The 15,779-nt window shown below is 39.9% G+C and overlaps 1 protein-coding gene across 5 annotated transcripts in view; it reads right to left on the bottom strand.

Moving 5' to 3' along the window:
• Positions 1–15,403, bottom strand: part of Hao1 (hydroxyacid oxidase 1) — a 52,429-nt gene extending 37,026 nt beyond the window's left edge. Inside the window, exons 1-4 of one of the 5 annotated variants that reach the window (XM_031373667.1) lie at positions 15,325–15,403; positions 13,330–13,443; positions 12,895–13,085; positions 7,401–7,552 (exon numbers count right to left, since the gene is read on the bottom strand). In XM_031373667.1, the coding sequence (XP_031229527.1) occupies positions 7,401–7,552; positions 12,895–13,031 (289 nt within the window). In that variant the 5' untranslated portion in view covers positions 13,032–13,085; positions 13,330–13,443; positions 15,325–15,403. Of the gene's footprint in view, positions 1–7,400; positions 7,553–12,894; positions 13,086–13,329; positions 13,444–14,427; positions 14,484–15,324 lie in introns of those variants that run through there. The other 4 variants (XM_031373666.1, XM_031373671.1, XM_031373669.1 and 1 more) reach the window with 4 other exon arrangements.
• Between the last annotated feature and the right edge of the window lie 376 nt (positions 15,404–15,779).

A 15,779-nucleotide genomic window follows, 5' to 3' on the forward strand; every position in this document is an offset into this window, starting at 1 on the left:
GGTTTATCAGGATACCATCTATTGTTAAGTCAGGGACAACTACAAGCAATAGAGTACTATAGACTTTCATATAGTGTGTGTGTGTGTGTGTGTGTGTGTGTGTGTGTGTGTGTACATAGGAAATGTGCTCTGCCCATTACTTTTGTTTGCTGGAAAAGTAGAACAAACCATAAAAATGAGCTAAAATTGCTTGAAGTAAGGAAATTGTTTTTAAAGCATGGACTGGCTATTTTTATATTTTTAATTTAGTTGTTGGCATGTTTTTTTTTTTTAACCAAAATAAGATATTCCCTTCTGAAGAGTTAGCTAACATAATGTGGAGAAAGTGTGAGGTGATCTATTCCCTTTTGTTCCTAATTTGTTTCTTCTTAGTAAAAATGGACAAAATATTGGGCAGAGAGATACCTAGATTAAACCCTCTGTCCACCACTGACTATTCCTTGCTCACACCTCCCTTCAGGCCCATTTTGAAGAGCAATGGCAGAGACGGAATATCCAAACATTACTCCCAGGACACCAAACACCCTCCACTTTCGGAAAAGTAAAAAATGTCTTTTTGAGCAAGCCCACTGCTTTGCCTGGATTGGGTAAAACTGAGAACAATGTGGTTCTTTTTCTGATAGGAATGTTGAAATGTATATATCTCCCTGGTCACCTAGAATAACACATAAATATATAAATCAATAAAACTTTCAAAACTGCATCATTTTGAGTTGGAAGCAAAGGAAATGACAATGTTTTCCTGCTGAGTGCTCTTTCCATCAGTGTTAAGGCTGACCACTTAATCTCGGAAAATCCAGAAAATTCAACAGCTAGAACACTCTCCTCCACTGCGATCTGTTCTCTGGAGTGTATAGCTCTTTGTGTCTCGCCCTTCCACCTGCACCTTAATAGGTGGCCAATCGCAGCTGAATCCCAAACTTCACTTTGGAATGTTTTAGGCTCAAAAAGAAAGTGTTCAGATTTAACGGTTTTATGGTCCATCAAATCCTGTTCGGTAGCCTCTAATTGCATCCAGAGGAGGGGATTTCTTTAGAAACTTCTTTTTGACAGTTTAATAAGAATTTGCTAATATGCTGAGCATTCCTGGAACACATTAAACGGTGGTGAATTTCTCTATATAAGGTCCCAGCACTCCCTCATGTGGTCTTTGTACACATAACAAGCTAGAAATATAAGTATAAATACTTTCATTTGTTATTATTTCCCCATGTTTAAAGCCAATAAATAAATAGTCTTATGCAACTCCATGGAAGATGTTAAAGTTCGATTATGGTCACTATGCATACCATGAGAGAGCTTCCTTGGTAACATCTGTAACATAGCAACAAGCATTGGAGAAATCAGACTTGGGGCTAAAGGGGTGGATCAGTTATTAACAGCTAGGATGACCATGAAAAAGACAAGGGAAACCAGAGTGGTCTGCCCAGCTTGCAATACAGAAACTGTATCTAACTATAGCACCTGTTTTAGCAGCTAAGAAGATTGATAGTCACTGTTTGACGGCGCCTTTAATATGTGAAATACAGAAGTGGTTTCTTCCTTGAAGAATAAAGACAAAATTGATAAATAAAAAGGAGAGAGGAAGCTAAAGTCTCTTAGTTATAGACATTTACCATTCACTAAATATTAGAACAATTTCCAGTTGTGGAGGTAGAATAATTAAGGTTAAATAATGTTCTGCACCAAATCTTTTAATCACAGCCTAATGCCAAAACAAAAAACAAAAACAAAAAACAAACAAAAAATGTGGTGTTCCCAGCCACCACACCCCCCTCACACACACACACTTCATAAAAGTTTTAGAAACTGTAGTTTCTGTTGATGCATAATTGAAGACTACCAAGTATTTCATAATGGCTTTCTTTTTCTTTGGCTTATTTCTTCTCAAAATTCAAAGAGTAAAACTGCTATGGTTTGGATTAATGTTGCTAGACTGGCACATAGGGCTTGCCTTTGGCCTCTTGGTCCAATTAATGATATTGGAAAATATTGGTGGTTGATCAGAATTTCACAGTCAGCATCGAATAATGGAATAACAACATTGAACAAAATGTTTAATGTCACCCAGCCTCAGTTTCCATCTTAGTAGAGTTAAAGATCAGACCTTAGGAATTTAGGTGAATGTGTTTTAGGATAGTGTTAAGCAATAAATGAGATAAATTTAAAAATTTGAGACACACCAATGGTTCAATAAATCTCAGTTTTCTTTCCACCAGCTTTGAAGTATATAATTTTCTCAATTTCTGAAATATTTACCAAATATTTATCTGTGTCTTCGCCAAGATTCAAAGACAAATGTGCTTCCACTCCTATTCCATATCCCAGGGATGCAGTGTGAGAAACAACCACAAGTGCACACAGGTGCTCTCCAACTGCTGCCTTAAAACACTTCTAAAAAGGGGGAACCCCGGGAAAATGTTTGAGGCCAACTATATACTTTGAGTTGTCTTTGGTAGTTGGTGAAATTTTAAATGTGATTTATTCAGAACCATTTTTTTTAAAAGTGTAAAAATTATTTACTCTTCTGCATTTTTGTGTTCTGTCTTCGTTGGTTTCTTTCTCTGGTTTTGTGTCTCCGTCTTATGGTGATATGATTACTTTGTTTTGCTAGTAGCCTTCCCTACCTGCTACCAACTCACTGCCGTCCCCAGCCCCCATCTCCTGATGCTGAGGTTGCAAGCATGAGCCGCCAGGCTGAGGTGGTTTTGTTTTGCAGTTTTCTCACAGGCAGGTTTTCCCCGTCGTGTGTTGTTTAACAGTAAAAAGTTTTTCCTAAAGAACTTTTTTTTTAATTACTAAATTCACAACAGCAGGCATGCTCAGTGATGAGTAAGTTTCTAAGGTCCTTTAGAACAGCCCCAAGCCCCTTGGGACATGGTATGCAAAACCCTGGGCTTCCTTAAGCAGTTCACTTTCTCAGAGACCCTAGAAAGTGCAAAGGAGCAGAGGCCCTAAGCGGCAAAACCAGTCGGTGGTGAATTTGCACATAAATCGGTTGTCCTTGCTGAACAGCCAGGGACAGTTGTAACCCACAAAAGTATTTGCTTTGGCCCACACGCTGTTGACCCAAATAGCATTTTAAAGAATTTTGATTTATTTGCCAACATATAAAAACAAGAAATTGTACATAAAAATATGAGATTGCTGGCTTCTTTTGAGATATTTGAAGAGCTGGCAGCCTCTCCTCACTCCCTCAGGAAAAGTCAGCCTAAGCAAGCTCACGACTGCCCCCTTTGGGATCAAACAGGCAATCACCGCCTTCACTACCGAGCGCAGACTCTTTCCTTACCACCTCTACTTTATGGACATTAAACATCTCAAACTCAGCCTTTAGAAGTAATTCTTGAGGTCCTAGCATTAAGTGTAAGTCAAAAGTATTAGTTTTAAAAAAAGTAGTTTTCACTATCATAAGACATGAGTAGACCGTGCTTTCCTGAAAGAGGTTAGATATGCAAGAGGAAGATTTGGGGAGCCTGGGGGTCTGGGGAGAAAGTGAGCGAGTGGCATGCTCCACCGCTGTCAGCTTTTCTAGCATTTATTTCATGATTCCACACTAGAATGCCTGGAATGTAGAGCTCTTGCTTACATCCAGTGACTAGCTGTTCACTAAAATGTAAAGGAGTCCCTGAGTCTTACAAGTATACTTGTATGCATCGTCATTGCATCTCAAAATTAATAATAAAATGTGTCGTGCATTCTACAACCATCAGACAATGGGAAAACATGGAATCTTATTTGTGGGTCTAGGTCATGCCTATTTGTGCCGACCGTGGTGACAGGACAAAGTAAAGGGCTTTTGAGTCAGATTCTAAGAACAACTCTGGAAATCACCCAGGTGTCATGGCCATATCTAGAACTGTCAAGAGAACATGCTAATTTCACAGGTCAGATCTTTCCCTGTGATGCGAATGACCCTCATTTATTCTCATTTGCCAGATTGTTAGGGACACTTTGTCCTGAGATCACAAACTAACCGCTGTCCTTTGAACTTGGCCCCAACTTCACTTAGGCTGTGTCCCTGGAAACATAAAATTTAGGGGCCAGATAATTAAGAGATTGTCAAAATACTTCCCTGATAACTTGAACAGAGTTTACAGTACTTTCAAGTATCAGATCTAGATTGTCTAGTTCTTCCTGGGGATAATGGATTAAATCAATTAATAGATTCTTGATTCTGTGATAGTTTCCTGCATTTCAGAGAGTAATCTTCTAAACATGAAGGTTGCTCCATTCTTGCTTAAACTTACTTGTGGCTAACTACATCCTTCACCAAGCTATTATCTCGGTCCACATTTCTCCAGAAGCCAACAGCGGCAGGAAGAAGTAATGAATTCAAATACCCCAGTCACCACAGGATCCCCTCAAGGGCCCCTCCTCTTCCTGCCAAAGAATCTCATTATCTCACACATAAATGCACAAACCTTGGCCAAATCCACAGACCATGCCCACATGCATGAACCAAGCAACACCCTTTGCTCTGAGCTGATTAATTCTAATATTAAAGAAAGCAACAGCAACGCGTCGTAGATGATCGTGAGAACACAGATGGAAACAGAAGAATGAGGAGGTCCTTGAGGGAGCTCCCTGGTAAACAGCTGCATTATAATCTGAGATGCTCTGGCTCAGATGTTTTTGGATTCTTGAAGACATGGATATCTGAACCCTATTTCTTACACCTTTTCCACTTCATTCACAGGTAGATTGTATGTGTCACTGTCCCAGAGTACTGCTTTGTACACACCTAAAGCTATAAACGCATGGCTTCGGATGCTATAACTCCTTCAGAGCATTTTCAAAGCAGCACATGGTAGTTAGGGGGCACTGTTCTGGAGACACACTGCTGGGCTCTGGACACTTCCTGTCACTTACAAATCATGTAGCCCTGAGCAAGTGATTCATCTCATACGTGCCTCAGTTTCTCATGTGTAAAGTAGGCTTAGTAATATAGCTGCTTCTCTGGGCTTTCTGAGAATACGAAATTTGACAGCTGGCAAGTGCCTAGAAGGTGGTAAATAAGTCTGAAGGGTAAGAGCTAATGGGCACTTAATATCAGCTCCTGGTAAGTGCCAGGAAACATGACATTTGATGAATGGTCCTCCCTAACAGATTCTTAATAAGCATTTTCATTTTACTCCAGCCCATCCTCACCAGAATCACGGGCTTTGGACCCATAGGGAGGATGTTAGAGAGTACAGCATGCCATCACTGGTTATGAAAGCAGTTCTCTGAAACTCTAGCAATTTATCCACAAAACTGGGCAGTGATGCCAAGTTCTCTGGCTCTGCAGTGACTTACCAAGGAGAGCTCTACCCACTGATCTACTTGCTTCCTTCTGTTCTGTCTTCTGAGTTGTTTTCTGGTTTTGTCTCCTCTTTCAAATCTATCTTCCACTGTTTGCTTCTTGAACAATAATTCAAATATAGTTTATAAGGATGGGCTAAAACCAAGAAGTAATCTCCTACTCACCACTTTGAAAAAAAGTTGAACTAGAGAACAAAAGAAAAAGAAGGAAGGATAGATTTTAAAAGAGACAAAAGACAGAGATCCTAGTCAATTTCTGTACCATTTTCAAAATTTTGTTTCTTTTGATATGCTTGCCATTTTTTCCATGGTTTCTTTAATTAGAAGTCAATTCTTCAAATGAAGTTAAAATCATGGGAATTCTTGTACAAATCGTTTTCCAAGAAAGAAAGAAACAAACAAAGAAACAAAGAAAGAAAGCTACAGCATCATGTAGAATTCCCATCTAAAATCTTTGATAGAGTACCACATTATTTCTTAGATTCCTTGCTTTCCATTCTTCTGATCCATGTTGGAAACTGAACACTTCTCCTAAATCATACCAGACATCACGACCTTAAAATAATAATCTCACCCTCAGAAAATAAGATTCATGGTAATGACTTATATTCCTTTGCATATTAGTGGAGCATTTCCCTTTGTTGACTCTTGTCTCCATTCATGAATTTCTGATTTTCTTACTTTTGTCTTTGTATCGTTTTCTTCTTCGAGGGTTATTGACATTGAGTGAACATTATTCCTTTGCAGTCTCTTATTTTCTCAACTAATTTTCAATTCCTCTAAAAAAAATTACAATATCCTATGGAATATTTCTTTTTGATATTTATGACAATTTTGGTACATTCAAGCTTAAATCTAACATGCCCATCTCTCCACTTTTGTTTTGTTTCCCTAAGTTTCTTTAAATAAACCCATCCCTCTACACTCGTTTAGTCCAATCTCCCACCTCCCACCACCTCTATCCCAGGGGCTGTGTGTTTCTCAATTACCAAAACTAAGCCCCTGGGGCTCTGAGCACACTCAGCTGCATGTAGCTCTCCAGCATTAAGGATCCTGCCAGCCTCTGACCTCTGCTTATGCAGTACAACCTTTATGTGTCAAAGGAAAATTTTGATATTCTTGGCAGAGTTCTGTGGGAGTCATTTTAATGAAGAAGGTAGAACCATTTGATTCTTAATTCTCAGAATTAAAAAGCTTTAAAATAGAACTGAGTTCATGCTCTTTTGGCCCTTCATTTCTTGCCTACCTGGCATCAAAAGATGTCAGCTAGGATTCCCCAGGCACACTTCTTCATCTGTAAAGCAGAATGTGCAGAGGTCTGTGTATAGCCTTCCACATACTCAGTGTTGCTAGGGAACTAGGAAGTTAATCGATTAGCCATGAAGAGAAATTTCTTTGTAGTCTTTTCCCTTTCCTCTTCTCTCCTTCCTGGGGCAGTGGGAAACGCTCTTCTGGGAAAAGAATCCACCCATAAAACAGAATCAAGTTCCAATCCCATAGAAGAAAACAGAGTCAACCAGGTCTCTGCCTTTGTTCTTTCAGTATGCAAATCATTTGTTTGGAGTAACCCCACCACTACTACTCAAGACCTATGATCTTGGGCAAGCTAGTTCTCAGATCTCCATTTTTAGAGACCTTGACATTACTACTTATAAAATAACAAGCATTAGCTGAGAACTACTCTGCGTTAGGTGTTTATATGTATAATTTTTGTGGACCGCTCCCTCTGCCCAGGAACCGAATTAACAACTACTAGTTTGATCTCTGTTTCGCAGAGGAAACCCAAGCACATACAGACAATCTTGCCCTGAACCAAAAGCTAGAAAGTTGATGGTAAACCAAGGGTGGGTAGGTGGGGGAACACTCTCATAGAAGCAGGGGGAGGGGAGATGGGATAGAGGGTTCAGGGGGGACTAGGAAAGGGAATTACATTTGTAATGCAAATAAAGAAAATATTTGATTAAAAATATGTATATGAAAATTGAAAAATATAAAGAAAAAAACAAAAAAACAAACAAACAAAGAATGTAATTGTTTTAAATAAAAGCATCCTGGGAGGGGTGTTAGAGAAGCCTTTATTTGTCTCTCTTTCGTACCTCGGACAGTGGCCAGCTCCCCATCCACGTGAGCCATGCACTGCATGGCAGTAGCCCCAACACATATTGGCATGCTGACTCTCTGTCCTAAAACAGAAGTTGACAGATCGATATCAGCAACGTTACGAAGCATCCGTGGATAGAGCTTCCATCTGGAATTTAAAATAATATTGATATCAATAGATGCAATTTTAGAATTTCAAAGGTGTGACCAAAACTTTAACATATTTTATTTTAAAAGAGAAAATAATATTTTTTGTTCACTAGGCCAAATCCTTTCCTTGCATAGTGAAAATTTCTCCCTACCCCAAACCTCTGACCAAGATTGAACTGTATTTTCCATCCTCATACTTCTGCTTTTTAAGAATTTCATACGATGGATTCAAACAGTCAACAGTCTTTTGAGCCTGACGTGGTGTCTTTGATAGCCACCTGTGCTGGAGCATGTATCACCATCTTGTACCATTGGGCTGATCCATTTCACCTCCTGGAGGGAACCTGAGTTGCTTATTCACTACCAGGGTACACTTAGGATATTTCCATTTTGTATCGATGATAAACAAAGTCACTATGAACATCCATTTCTAGGCTTTGGGTGAATGTAGATCTTGTTTTCCTTTCCCCAGATCTGGATGGTGATATACAAAGTCCTAGAGGTTATATTCAGACAGGAGAAGGTATGGATCTTCCTTCTATAAGAGAGAGGAGCTCAAAGCAATTGCTTTTAAAATTATGAATATTTTCTTCAAAGATATTGACTAAATGCTGTGTCCACTGACAAATGAAAGTAAGAGAATAGTTGAACCTTTGTTTACTTGTTTTGTTAGTTGAACCCTTTCTTCGGAATAATTAATAGAAACTAAATTTTTAATTCTTGAAAATTATTGTAAATGATTTTTTTCTATGATTCCTCAAAGTCAGAACAGAAGTTATTAACCCAAATTGTATCCAAAAATCTTATCGAAGACTAACTTATCTTTCCTATGAGCAGAATGTATATTTCCTATTTGCTCAGTGTCCTCATTGCAGGCAGACGGAGACGGGGCATTATTAAAATAAATGCTTTGTTTAAACACACATACAAGCCTAACCAGCAGTCCTGTATGTTGATTTTCTAGATTTAACTCTAATTCTGATGAGGTTGGGATTGTTCTAGCAAATATAGTGAAGAATGACTTCATATTGGAGAAATGAGGGGAAAGGCCTTCACTGAATAAAACCTGTCTCTGGGGAAGGGAAAGGAAGAGGAGCAGCAGTAGCAACAGCAGCAGCAGCAGCAGCAGCAGCAGCAGCAGTTCTACCTGGAGGACCTGCTTGAAGTCTGCAATCTAACATTTCTCACACAGGAAACTAAAACAAGCCACCCCTGAACGAGGTGATAAACAAGTTTAGCATATGGGTTCCTAAGATGGTCGGTCGGTTGGTTGTTTGGTTGGATTCCCCTAAGCTGTTCCTTGACCATCATAATTGTCATCATTTTCCATCACACCACATTCTGTTCCTGGAAATCTGTTCCACACCATGGACTCTTACAGCTTGATGCTTTGATCTCCAATGTGAAGAGGGAGAGGCAGAAGTCATGGAGGGAGTTTTCATGATCAGTCATCACTACGAGTGTTGTTAGAATGAGAGGAAGGGATTTTAAAAGTAGAGACAGACACGCCAGCTTGGAAAGGCGTGAATATGAATATTTACGTATGACTAAAAGAAGAATGGAAGAATTTATGAGGACACACCACACTGTGGGACATCAGCTCTCTCTCTCTCTCCCTCTCTCTCTCTCTCTTTTTCTCTTTCTTGCTCGCTCATTCGCTCTCCGCCCCCCTATGTGTGTGTGTGATCCAGCACATGTGTATGTGCATGTGCATATGTAAAAGGTACATTTATAAATGTTACCCATTTACAAACCAAGGATCCTTCTGTCAATAAACAACAGGCTTATACTCGTCCACTTGGTGGCGCAGTCACCTTAAAAATTACATGCTCACACTTCCCATGAATACATTTTCTGTTTCAAATATTACAGAGGCTCTCCAACCCCTATATTTCTGGGCAAAATTAGGTAAAACGAGTGAAACCGGGAAATGTACATCTTGCAAAGTATCCTCCAGGTTTTGGTGTTTTACAAATAACAATAACCTTATGAGATAGTTTCAAAGAATTTTTGACTCTCACCCAAAACTACCCCAGATTTAAATGGCTATCACCTCAATTATACAATAAATAACTCTTTTTCATAATCTTATGTTGCATTCACTGCTATCTACTTTGGGAAGAGCCTGTGAAGACGGAGAGAACAGCTGGATCACTGAGTAACAAACCTTTTTAAAAAAACAAAATGAACAAAGGAAGTTACAACCCGACTTTCAGCCTACGTTTCACATAGACCAAAGGCCTAGGTTCTAAATAATCAAAAACTCAAGAGAGACACATGTTCCCTCAGACATAACCACTCCCTGAAAGATCACAAATTCCATAGTACTGAAGCCTTATGCCCACTTATGACACAGCAAACAACCCGGTTTCCTCATCTTAAATTTTCCCTCCACAAATTTAAAGCAAATGATTGAAAATGCTCTTTCTTCCCTTTTTTCATGAATCAACGGAGAGCTGTTGTGACAGTTCTGCTTATGTAATACTGAAAACACCACTAGCGAGTTTGTAATGTTTCCCAAATAACAAACTGAGGCTTCCATAGCTTTTGTCTACCAGAGAGTTGGCCTTAAACTTTCCATTTGACAGTGTCAATCAAGATGCAGCAGGAAGGGGGCAGCTTCTACATCTGAAGTCATGATCCTGCCAAATAATCAAACTGTGGAGAAAGTTTCCATAAGGAATACCTTCAGGAAAAGCCATAGTGTGTGACAAACCTGGGTGGGGAGGCTCCTTTACATCAGTGTGTAAAAGAAATGGTATAGTACACTTTTTTCAAATTAGCCCCAGTCTGGTCAGGCCATTCAAAATGAAGCACCTTGGCATTCTGAACTTCGCCTTTTTCTTACATATTTGCAACAGAGAATTTCATTCTTCTGGGTGGTTCAATTTATTCATCCTTTCATGATATTTCTGGTCATGAAAATACTAGTCCCAAGTCAAACCAAGAAACATTTTCATCTAGTTGTGGGTCACACAAGTAGCCCAAGTTTCCAGAACTCTAAAATGTGCTTGTCAGATCTACATGCTGATGGGCAGTACTAGTGAGGATGCTTCCAGATACTGGTGGGAAGAAAGGGGGATGAACTTCACAAATGCCTTTGAAACGCCCTGACATTTGTTATGCCTCTGATTGTTTTGTAGCCTTTATTTGAAACAAAATGAGAAGCCTCAGGGTGACTTCCTTCCTACTGTCAAGCCAATGCTACCAGAGTCAACAGAAATTCTCTTATTTTCACAAAGGATTATGCATCTTGGAGAGAACCAATCACAAGGCAAGGGAGCAATTGAGATGTCAGAGAGAGGATCACACCTGATATTTGTTGGAGTACAAACACTAAGAACCAGTTGTCCTTTGAAGAATTTTGCTCAATGCCTTTTTATTTCTTTAAAGAAACAAAAGAATAATCAAGTTCCATGAAAGATATGACACTTGTCTTTCCCAATTGCATTATCTGTGTCATGGAGATAAATTAGTCCACACTCAGGATGGTATTCTATTGGGAGTGCTATGGAATTCACAGAAGCCATGAGACTCTTCTGGTTGGTTAAAATTTGGACACCAAGTCTTCTATGCCTCAGAAAGTTTCCAGAATTTCTAGGGTCAGCAAGGCACTCTGTCTTACTGTTCTTTTCTCCTTTTCTTATGGTAGCTGTTGGGGAGGGTGTATTATACCATCTCCACCCATTAGATTATGGAAGCTAAGTCAATGTGTAGTTGCTGAAATGCAAGTTTCTGTTGGTAGGAATTTTCTATCTGTATCCTTGTTGCAATCAGCTTGTCGCAATCTTGCCTGTGAAACAGTTCAAAGTGTAATTCAATCACTTCTCCTGCATGTTGGCACATTCCTGTAGCACTCAGGAAGCAGAGTTGGGAGGATGATTGAAGTCCCAGGTCAGCCTGCTGTGAATGGCCAGATTGATATGACATGGAGTTATTTAATGGAACTGTAAATAAGTTCATAACTTGGACCATATGAGCTGAGGTGTCTAAAAGGGTAGAGAAGACTGTGTAGAAATGGAATTGATGACCACCAGCAGCAGTGCTCAGTTACAGCCCTATACATCAGTCAAGGGCATGGAAGTCATTTGCTATAAAAGCCCAGTAAAGATAAGATGTTGCTTAAGGAGAGCACTCAGGAAATCTATTTACCTGGGGAACACAGTGGCATAACCCGAAGAAGGAACAGTTACAAGTGCAGGAAATGTTGAAGAAGACAATAATTAATATAATAATAATAATAATAATAATAATAATAATAATAATAATAATAGTTTGGTAAAGTTCAGAACTCTAAGCTCCAGTATCATTCACCAACTCCCCATCTACAACTTCCCCAGCATTTTTGTGGTCAGGAAGGATTCAGAGAAAGCCTGATCAAGGACTTCAGAGGTTGGGAAGACATCTGCCCTTCATGCTATGCCCACCCATGCTCCACTACCAACCTGTGTGTAACATGGCCACTGCCAACAAGAGAATGCCTTGATTAAAATGATTTCATTTCTCCTAATAAAAAATATAAAGGCAATTCTGAGTGTTTTTTCTCCATATCAAAGAAGAAATAGCCCTGGATATTTTCTGTCTGTTTCCATTTAATGGATGACCATAAATGGAGAACCCTGCTGCCCAGTGCCATCACTCAGGAATACAGTGGAAGAGAAATGAGTGAGATGTGGGAAAACTCCCTCAGCTACTTGGCTAAGAAAAAAAAGAAGAAGAAAGAAAACATACCCATTTAAAGTTATGATATTTTCTGTTTTTACCACAAAAAAGAAAGTACCTACTATCTTGTGTTTGAAATATGAAACCTGGGGAAAATAATGTGAGAAGAGAGATGAAGCACTTTACAGGAGATGTGAGACAGCAAAGGTGAAAGATAGATGCTACACTAACTTATTGCAATCTGAAGCGAAAGTGTAGGCAACCCATAATCAAAATGAATGATAATGGAGAAAGCAGGGATGGGAACAAGGGAAGCAATAATCTTATGGGTTCAACTAGATAGGGTGGCTGTTGCATTTAAAGCTGTCCTAGTCTATCAACACAGGCATTCTCTGTCGCACTCTAATACAAAACAAATGGGGAAATCAACATTTATGACAATTTGTATGTATAGTTAAATTAATTACTACCACAGTTCAAGAAAAGATATTGCTTGCTTTTGCCACCAATCCACCAATCTTTAAGACATCAAGATTTCTCACATGCTGTAAATGTTCTACTCTATTAAGCACAAATCCAGGCAATCATTTTTACACCATCTCATAAAACTACATTTCATTCTCATGCAATGTTTTTGTGTGATATAAAAACACAAGTTTAAGTAACAAGGTTTCTCACCTAGAAAATGCTCTGATATTGTCAGCCAAAGTCTCCTGATCATTTGCCCCGGACTTGTAATAGTCATAGACTGACTTCTGAAGCACTGATCGGGCATGCTGTTCATAATCACTAATGCAGACCAGTCGAGGCAACATCGTGGCAGGGTACGACAACCTTAGATACTCTGGAGGGTTTTCATGGATTGCTTCCTATGCCCAGACAATTCCGTTATTTGTCAATTATTAATAGACTTTTGCCAAAGTTCATATTTAATTCTCTCTTGCTTACATCAAATGAGTAAACATTGTACGCCTAGACTTTGACATTTCATTTCCAGACTAGACACCCAATATACTGAAAGCACACAGAGGTAGAGCTGGGGAGGTAGCAGGAATGGGTAGGGTTGGTCACATTGACAAAGCAGGGGAATGAGTCAAAAGCTAAGGGCCTCACCTGAAGGCATTATTGGTTCACTTCTACATCAGGCTGGGTCTTCCAACAGTCCATACCTTTGTACTCTGCCTTGGCACACACAAGGAGTTCCCTCCTCATTTCTCTTCTACACTTCTATAATGCCCATGCCATACAAAAATAACAAAAAAAGGTTATAGGGTAAATTCATTATCCAGTGACTGCAGAACTTCTCTATAATATAAATTTGCTCAATAATAAATATTTGGCTTTAATACAGAGAGTGCTATAGCTAAATCTACGATTTTTGAGTTTTTTGTTTGTTTGTTTGAGTTTCTTTTTGTTTTTTATTTTTATTGTTCTTGGAGTGGTTAAGGGCAGTACCATACTAAAAGACTTTGTAGTCAATATAAAAATTCCTCCTTGTTGTGGAATACCTGGGGAATATTTGGGTGAGCAATGCATAGATAGAAAAGCAATAGAGTTGACCCGAGCCAGACCTGGATTTTAACCTAATAGACTAAACTGCGAGCTACTCTGCATCTGTTCAACAGTTAAATTCCAAATGCATAAGCCTGAAAGAACTTTCTCTCTTGAACTTGAAGCTTTACTTTCCAATACAAGTGGTACACTAAGTACCATGGAATCATTGGGTGCTTTGCACCTCTGCAAAGAAGTTACAGGGAGTGAAGCATAAGCTGCAATAATTTCTCTCTCAGGTAAAGTTACTCTTCAGTCTGTGTCTTGTATTCCAGGCTCCAGGTGCTTACATTTGCTGACTGATCTCCACTGAACACTTGTCTGGCAGTGCTATTTTGACAAAACCAAAATTAAGAATTATTAATACCAAATATATGGGGAGATGTAAAGGATATCTCATTAAAGAAGATACAGTACACAGAAGGAGTTGTTTTTTAATATGAGATAACCATTTTTAATTCGTATGTGAAATGCTCAATCCCCAGATGACTTTATGAGAGGTTCTGGAAATTTTGGGAGGAGGAGCCTAACAAGAAGGAATCATGGAGGAAAGGTCCTCTATACCCTCTTGTAGCAACTGTCCTCTCCTCTCTACGTACTGAAAGACTGAACTTAGAAATTTGGAAAAAGCATGTTCATGGAAATGCATTAATGTGTAACCTTTACTTAAAGAAGGCATAGGAAGTCTCTGTCACGAGCCAGGAAGGTGGACCGGTCAGTTCCAGGAACAGGATAGCGGTCAGCTATTAAGAAGATAACATTGCCCAGAATAAGGAACAGGACAGCACAGCGGTCAGTCATTAAGAAGATAGTGTTGACCAAACCACATTCCTCTAGACAATGAGTGTGCAGGATGACTTCCTTGTGACCTGACTCAGCCAGGTAGTGGGTTCCTTTAGAATTTTCCATTGTTCTCTTGTTATGTTTCCCTGGTAACCCTTTCAACCCCTTAGTTTGTGGTTTTTTTCCCTTTAAATACCACTTACTCCTCGTGATCGTGGTCGAACCCCTCTGGCCTGCCAGGCTATGAGTTCGACCCCAGATCTGGAATAAACCTCATGTGATTGCAGCAAGATCCGTCTCTCATGAGTTATTGGGTGGTCATGTTATCCCAAGACTTGAGTGAGGGTCTCCCCAGCTATGGGGGTCTTTCATTTGGGGGCGTCTGGGATTTACGACCACCCTGGACTCTCTAAAGACCGCTTGGAAGTGAGTTCTTAGTTGTGTTCTGTCTGTCTGTCTGAGTTCTCATAATGTGTCTGTGAACTGCCCATGTGTTTGCAATCTGTGAATGTGTAGCTGGCAAATTTGTAGCTGGCTTCCCGAGATGGCAGGGTTTATTTTTAGAGGTTATTTCCAGTCAGCAACTCCCTGCCCTCCGTGAGGGAGGAAGGGGGCTGGTCGACAGACGTGTCAGGACCACTGACTAGTACCCTGGGAGACGTCCCAGTGGAAATTGGGGATCCTTGGGGATGCCCAGGAGGAACCCCACGGGAAGCCTGGGGAGAAACATTAGCGCTCGAGAGGAGTGTGGGTCTGTTCTCCCAGACATCAAACCTGTTCGATTGGCTCTGCTTGGGCCACTCTTGTTGTGTTACTCTTTGTCTGATTTTCTGTGTCGTGTTTGTGATTTTTGTCGCCCTTGTGACTGTGATGGGACAGACGGTAACTCTGACGTTGGCTCACTGGACAGAGGTGAGGGACATGTCAGTTCAGGTAAACTAAGGACCTCGGTAAATTTCCAGCTGTCAGTTTTTCTGAAGTAAGGTTGTCACTCGCGATTGAGACGAGTCTTTTTGTGTGTATTTTGTGACCAGTCCATCTCAGCAGTCGTGGCAGGCACGGGCCGAGCAACTCTGTGATTTGGCTTTGATTACCTGTGTACCTGATGTTTGTTACTGAGCCCAGTTGTCTTTCTCCATGTCATGGACCTAAAAAGGTAGATGTCTGTGTGGTGACTGATTTTGTGTGTGTGTTTGGACCTTGGATTGATGACTTACACCCCCTGACTG

This window comes from Mastomys coucha, unplaced genomic scaffold (assembly GCF_008632895.1).
Source record: "Mastomys coucha isolate ucsf_1 unplaced genomic scaffold, UCSF_Mcou_1 pScaffold15, whole genome shotgun sequence".
NCBI classification, from domain to species: Eukaryota; Metazoa; Chordata; class Mammalia; order Rodentia; family Muridae; genus Mastomys; species Mastomys coucha.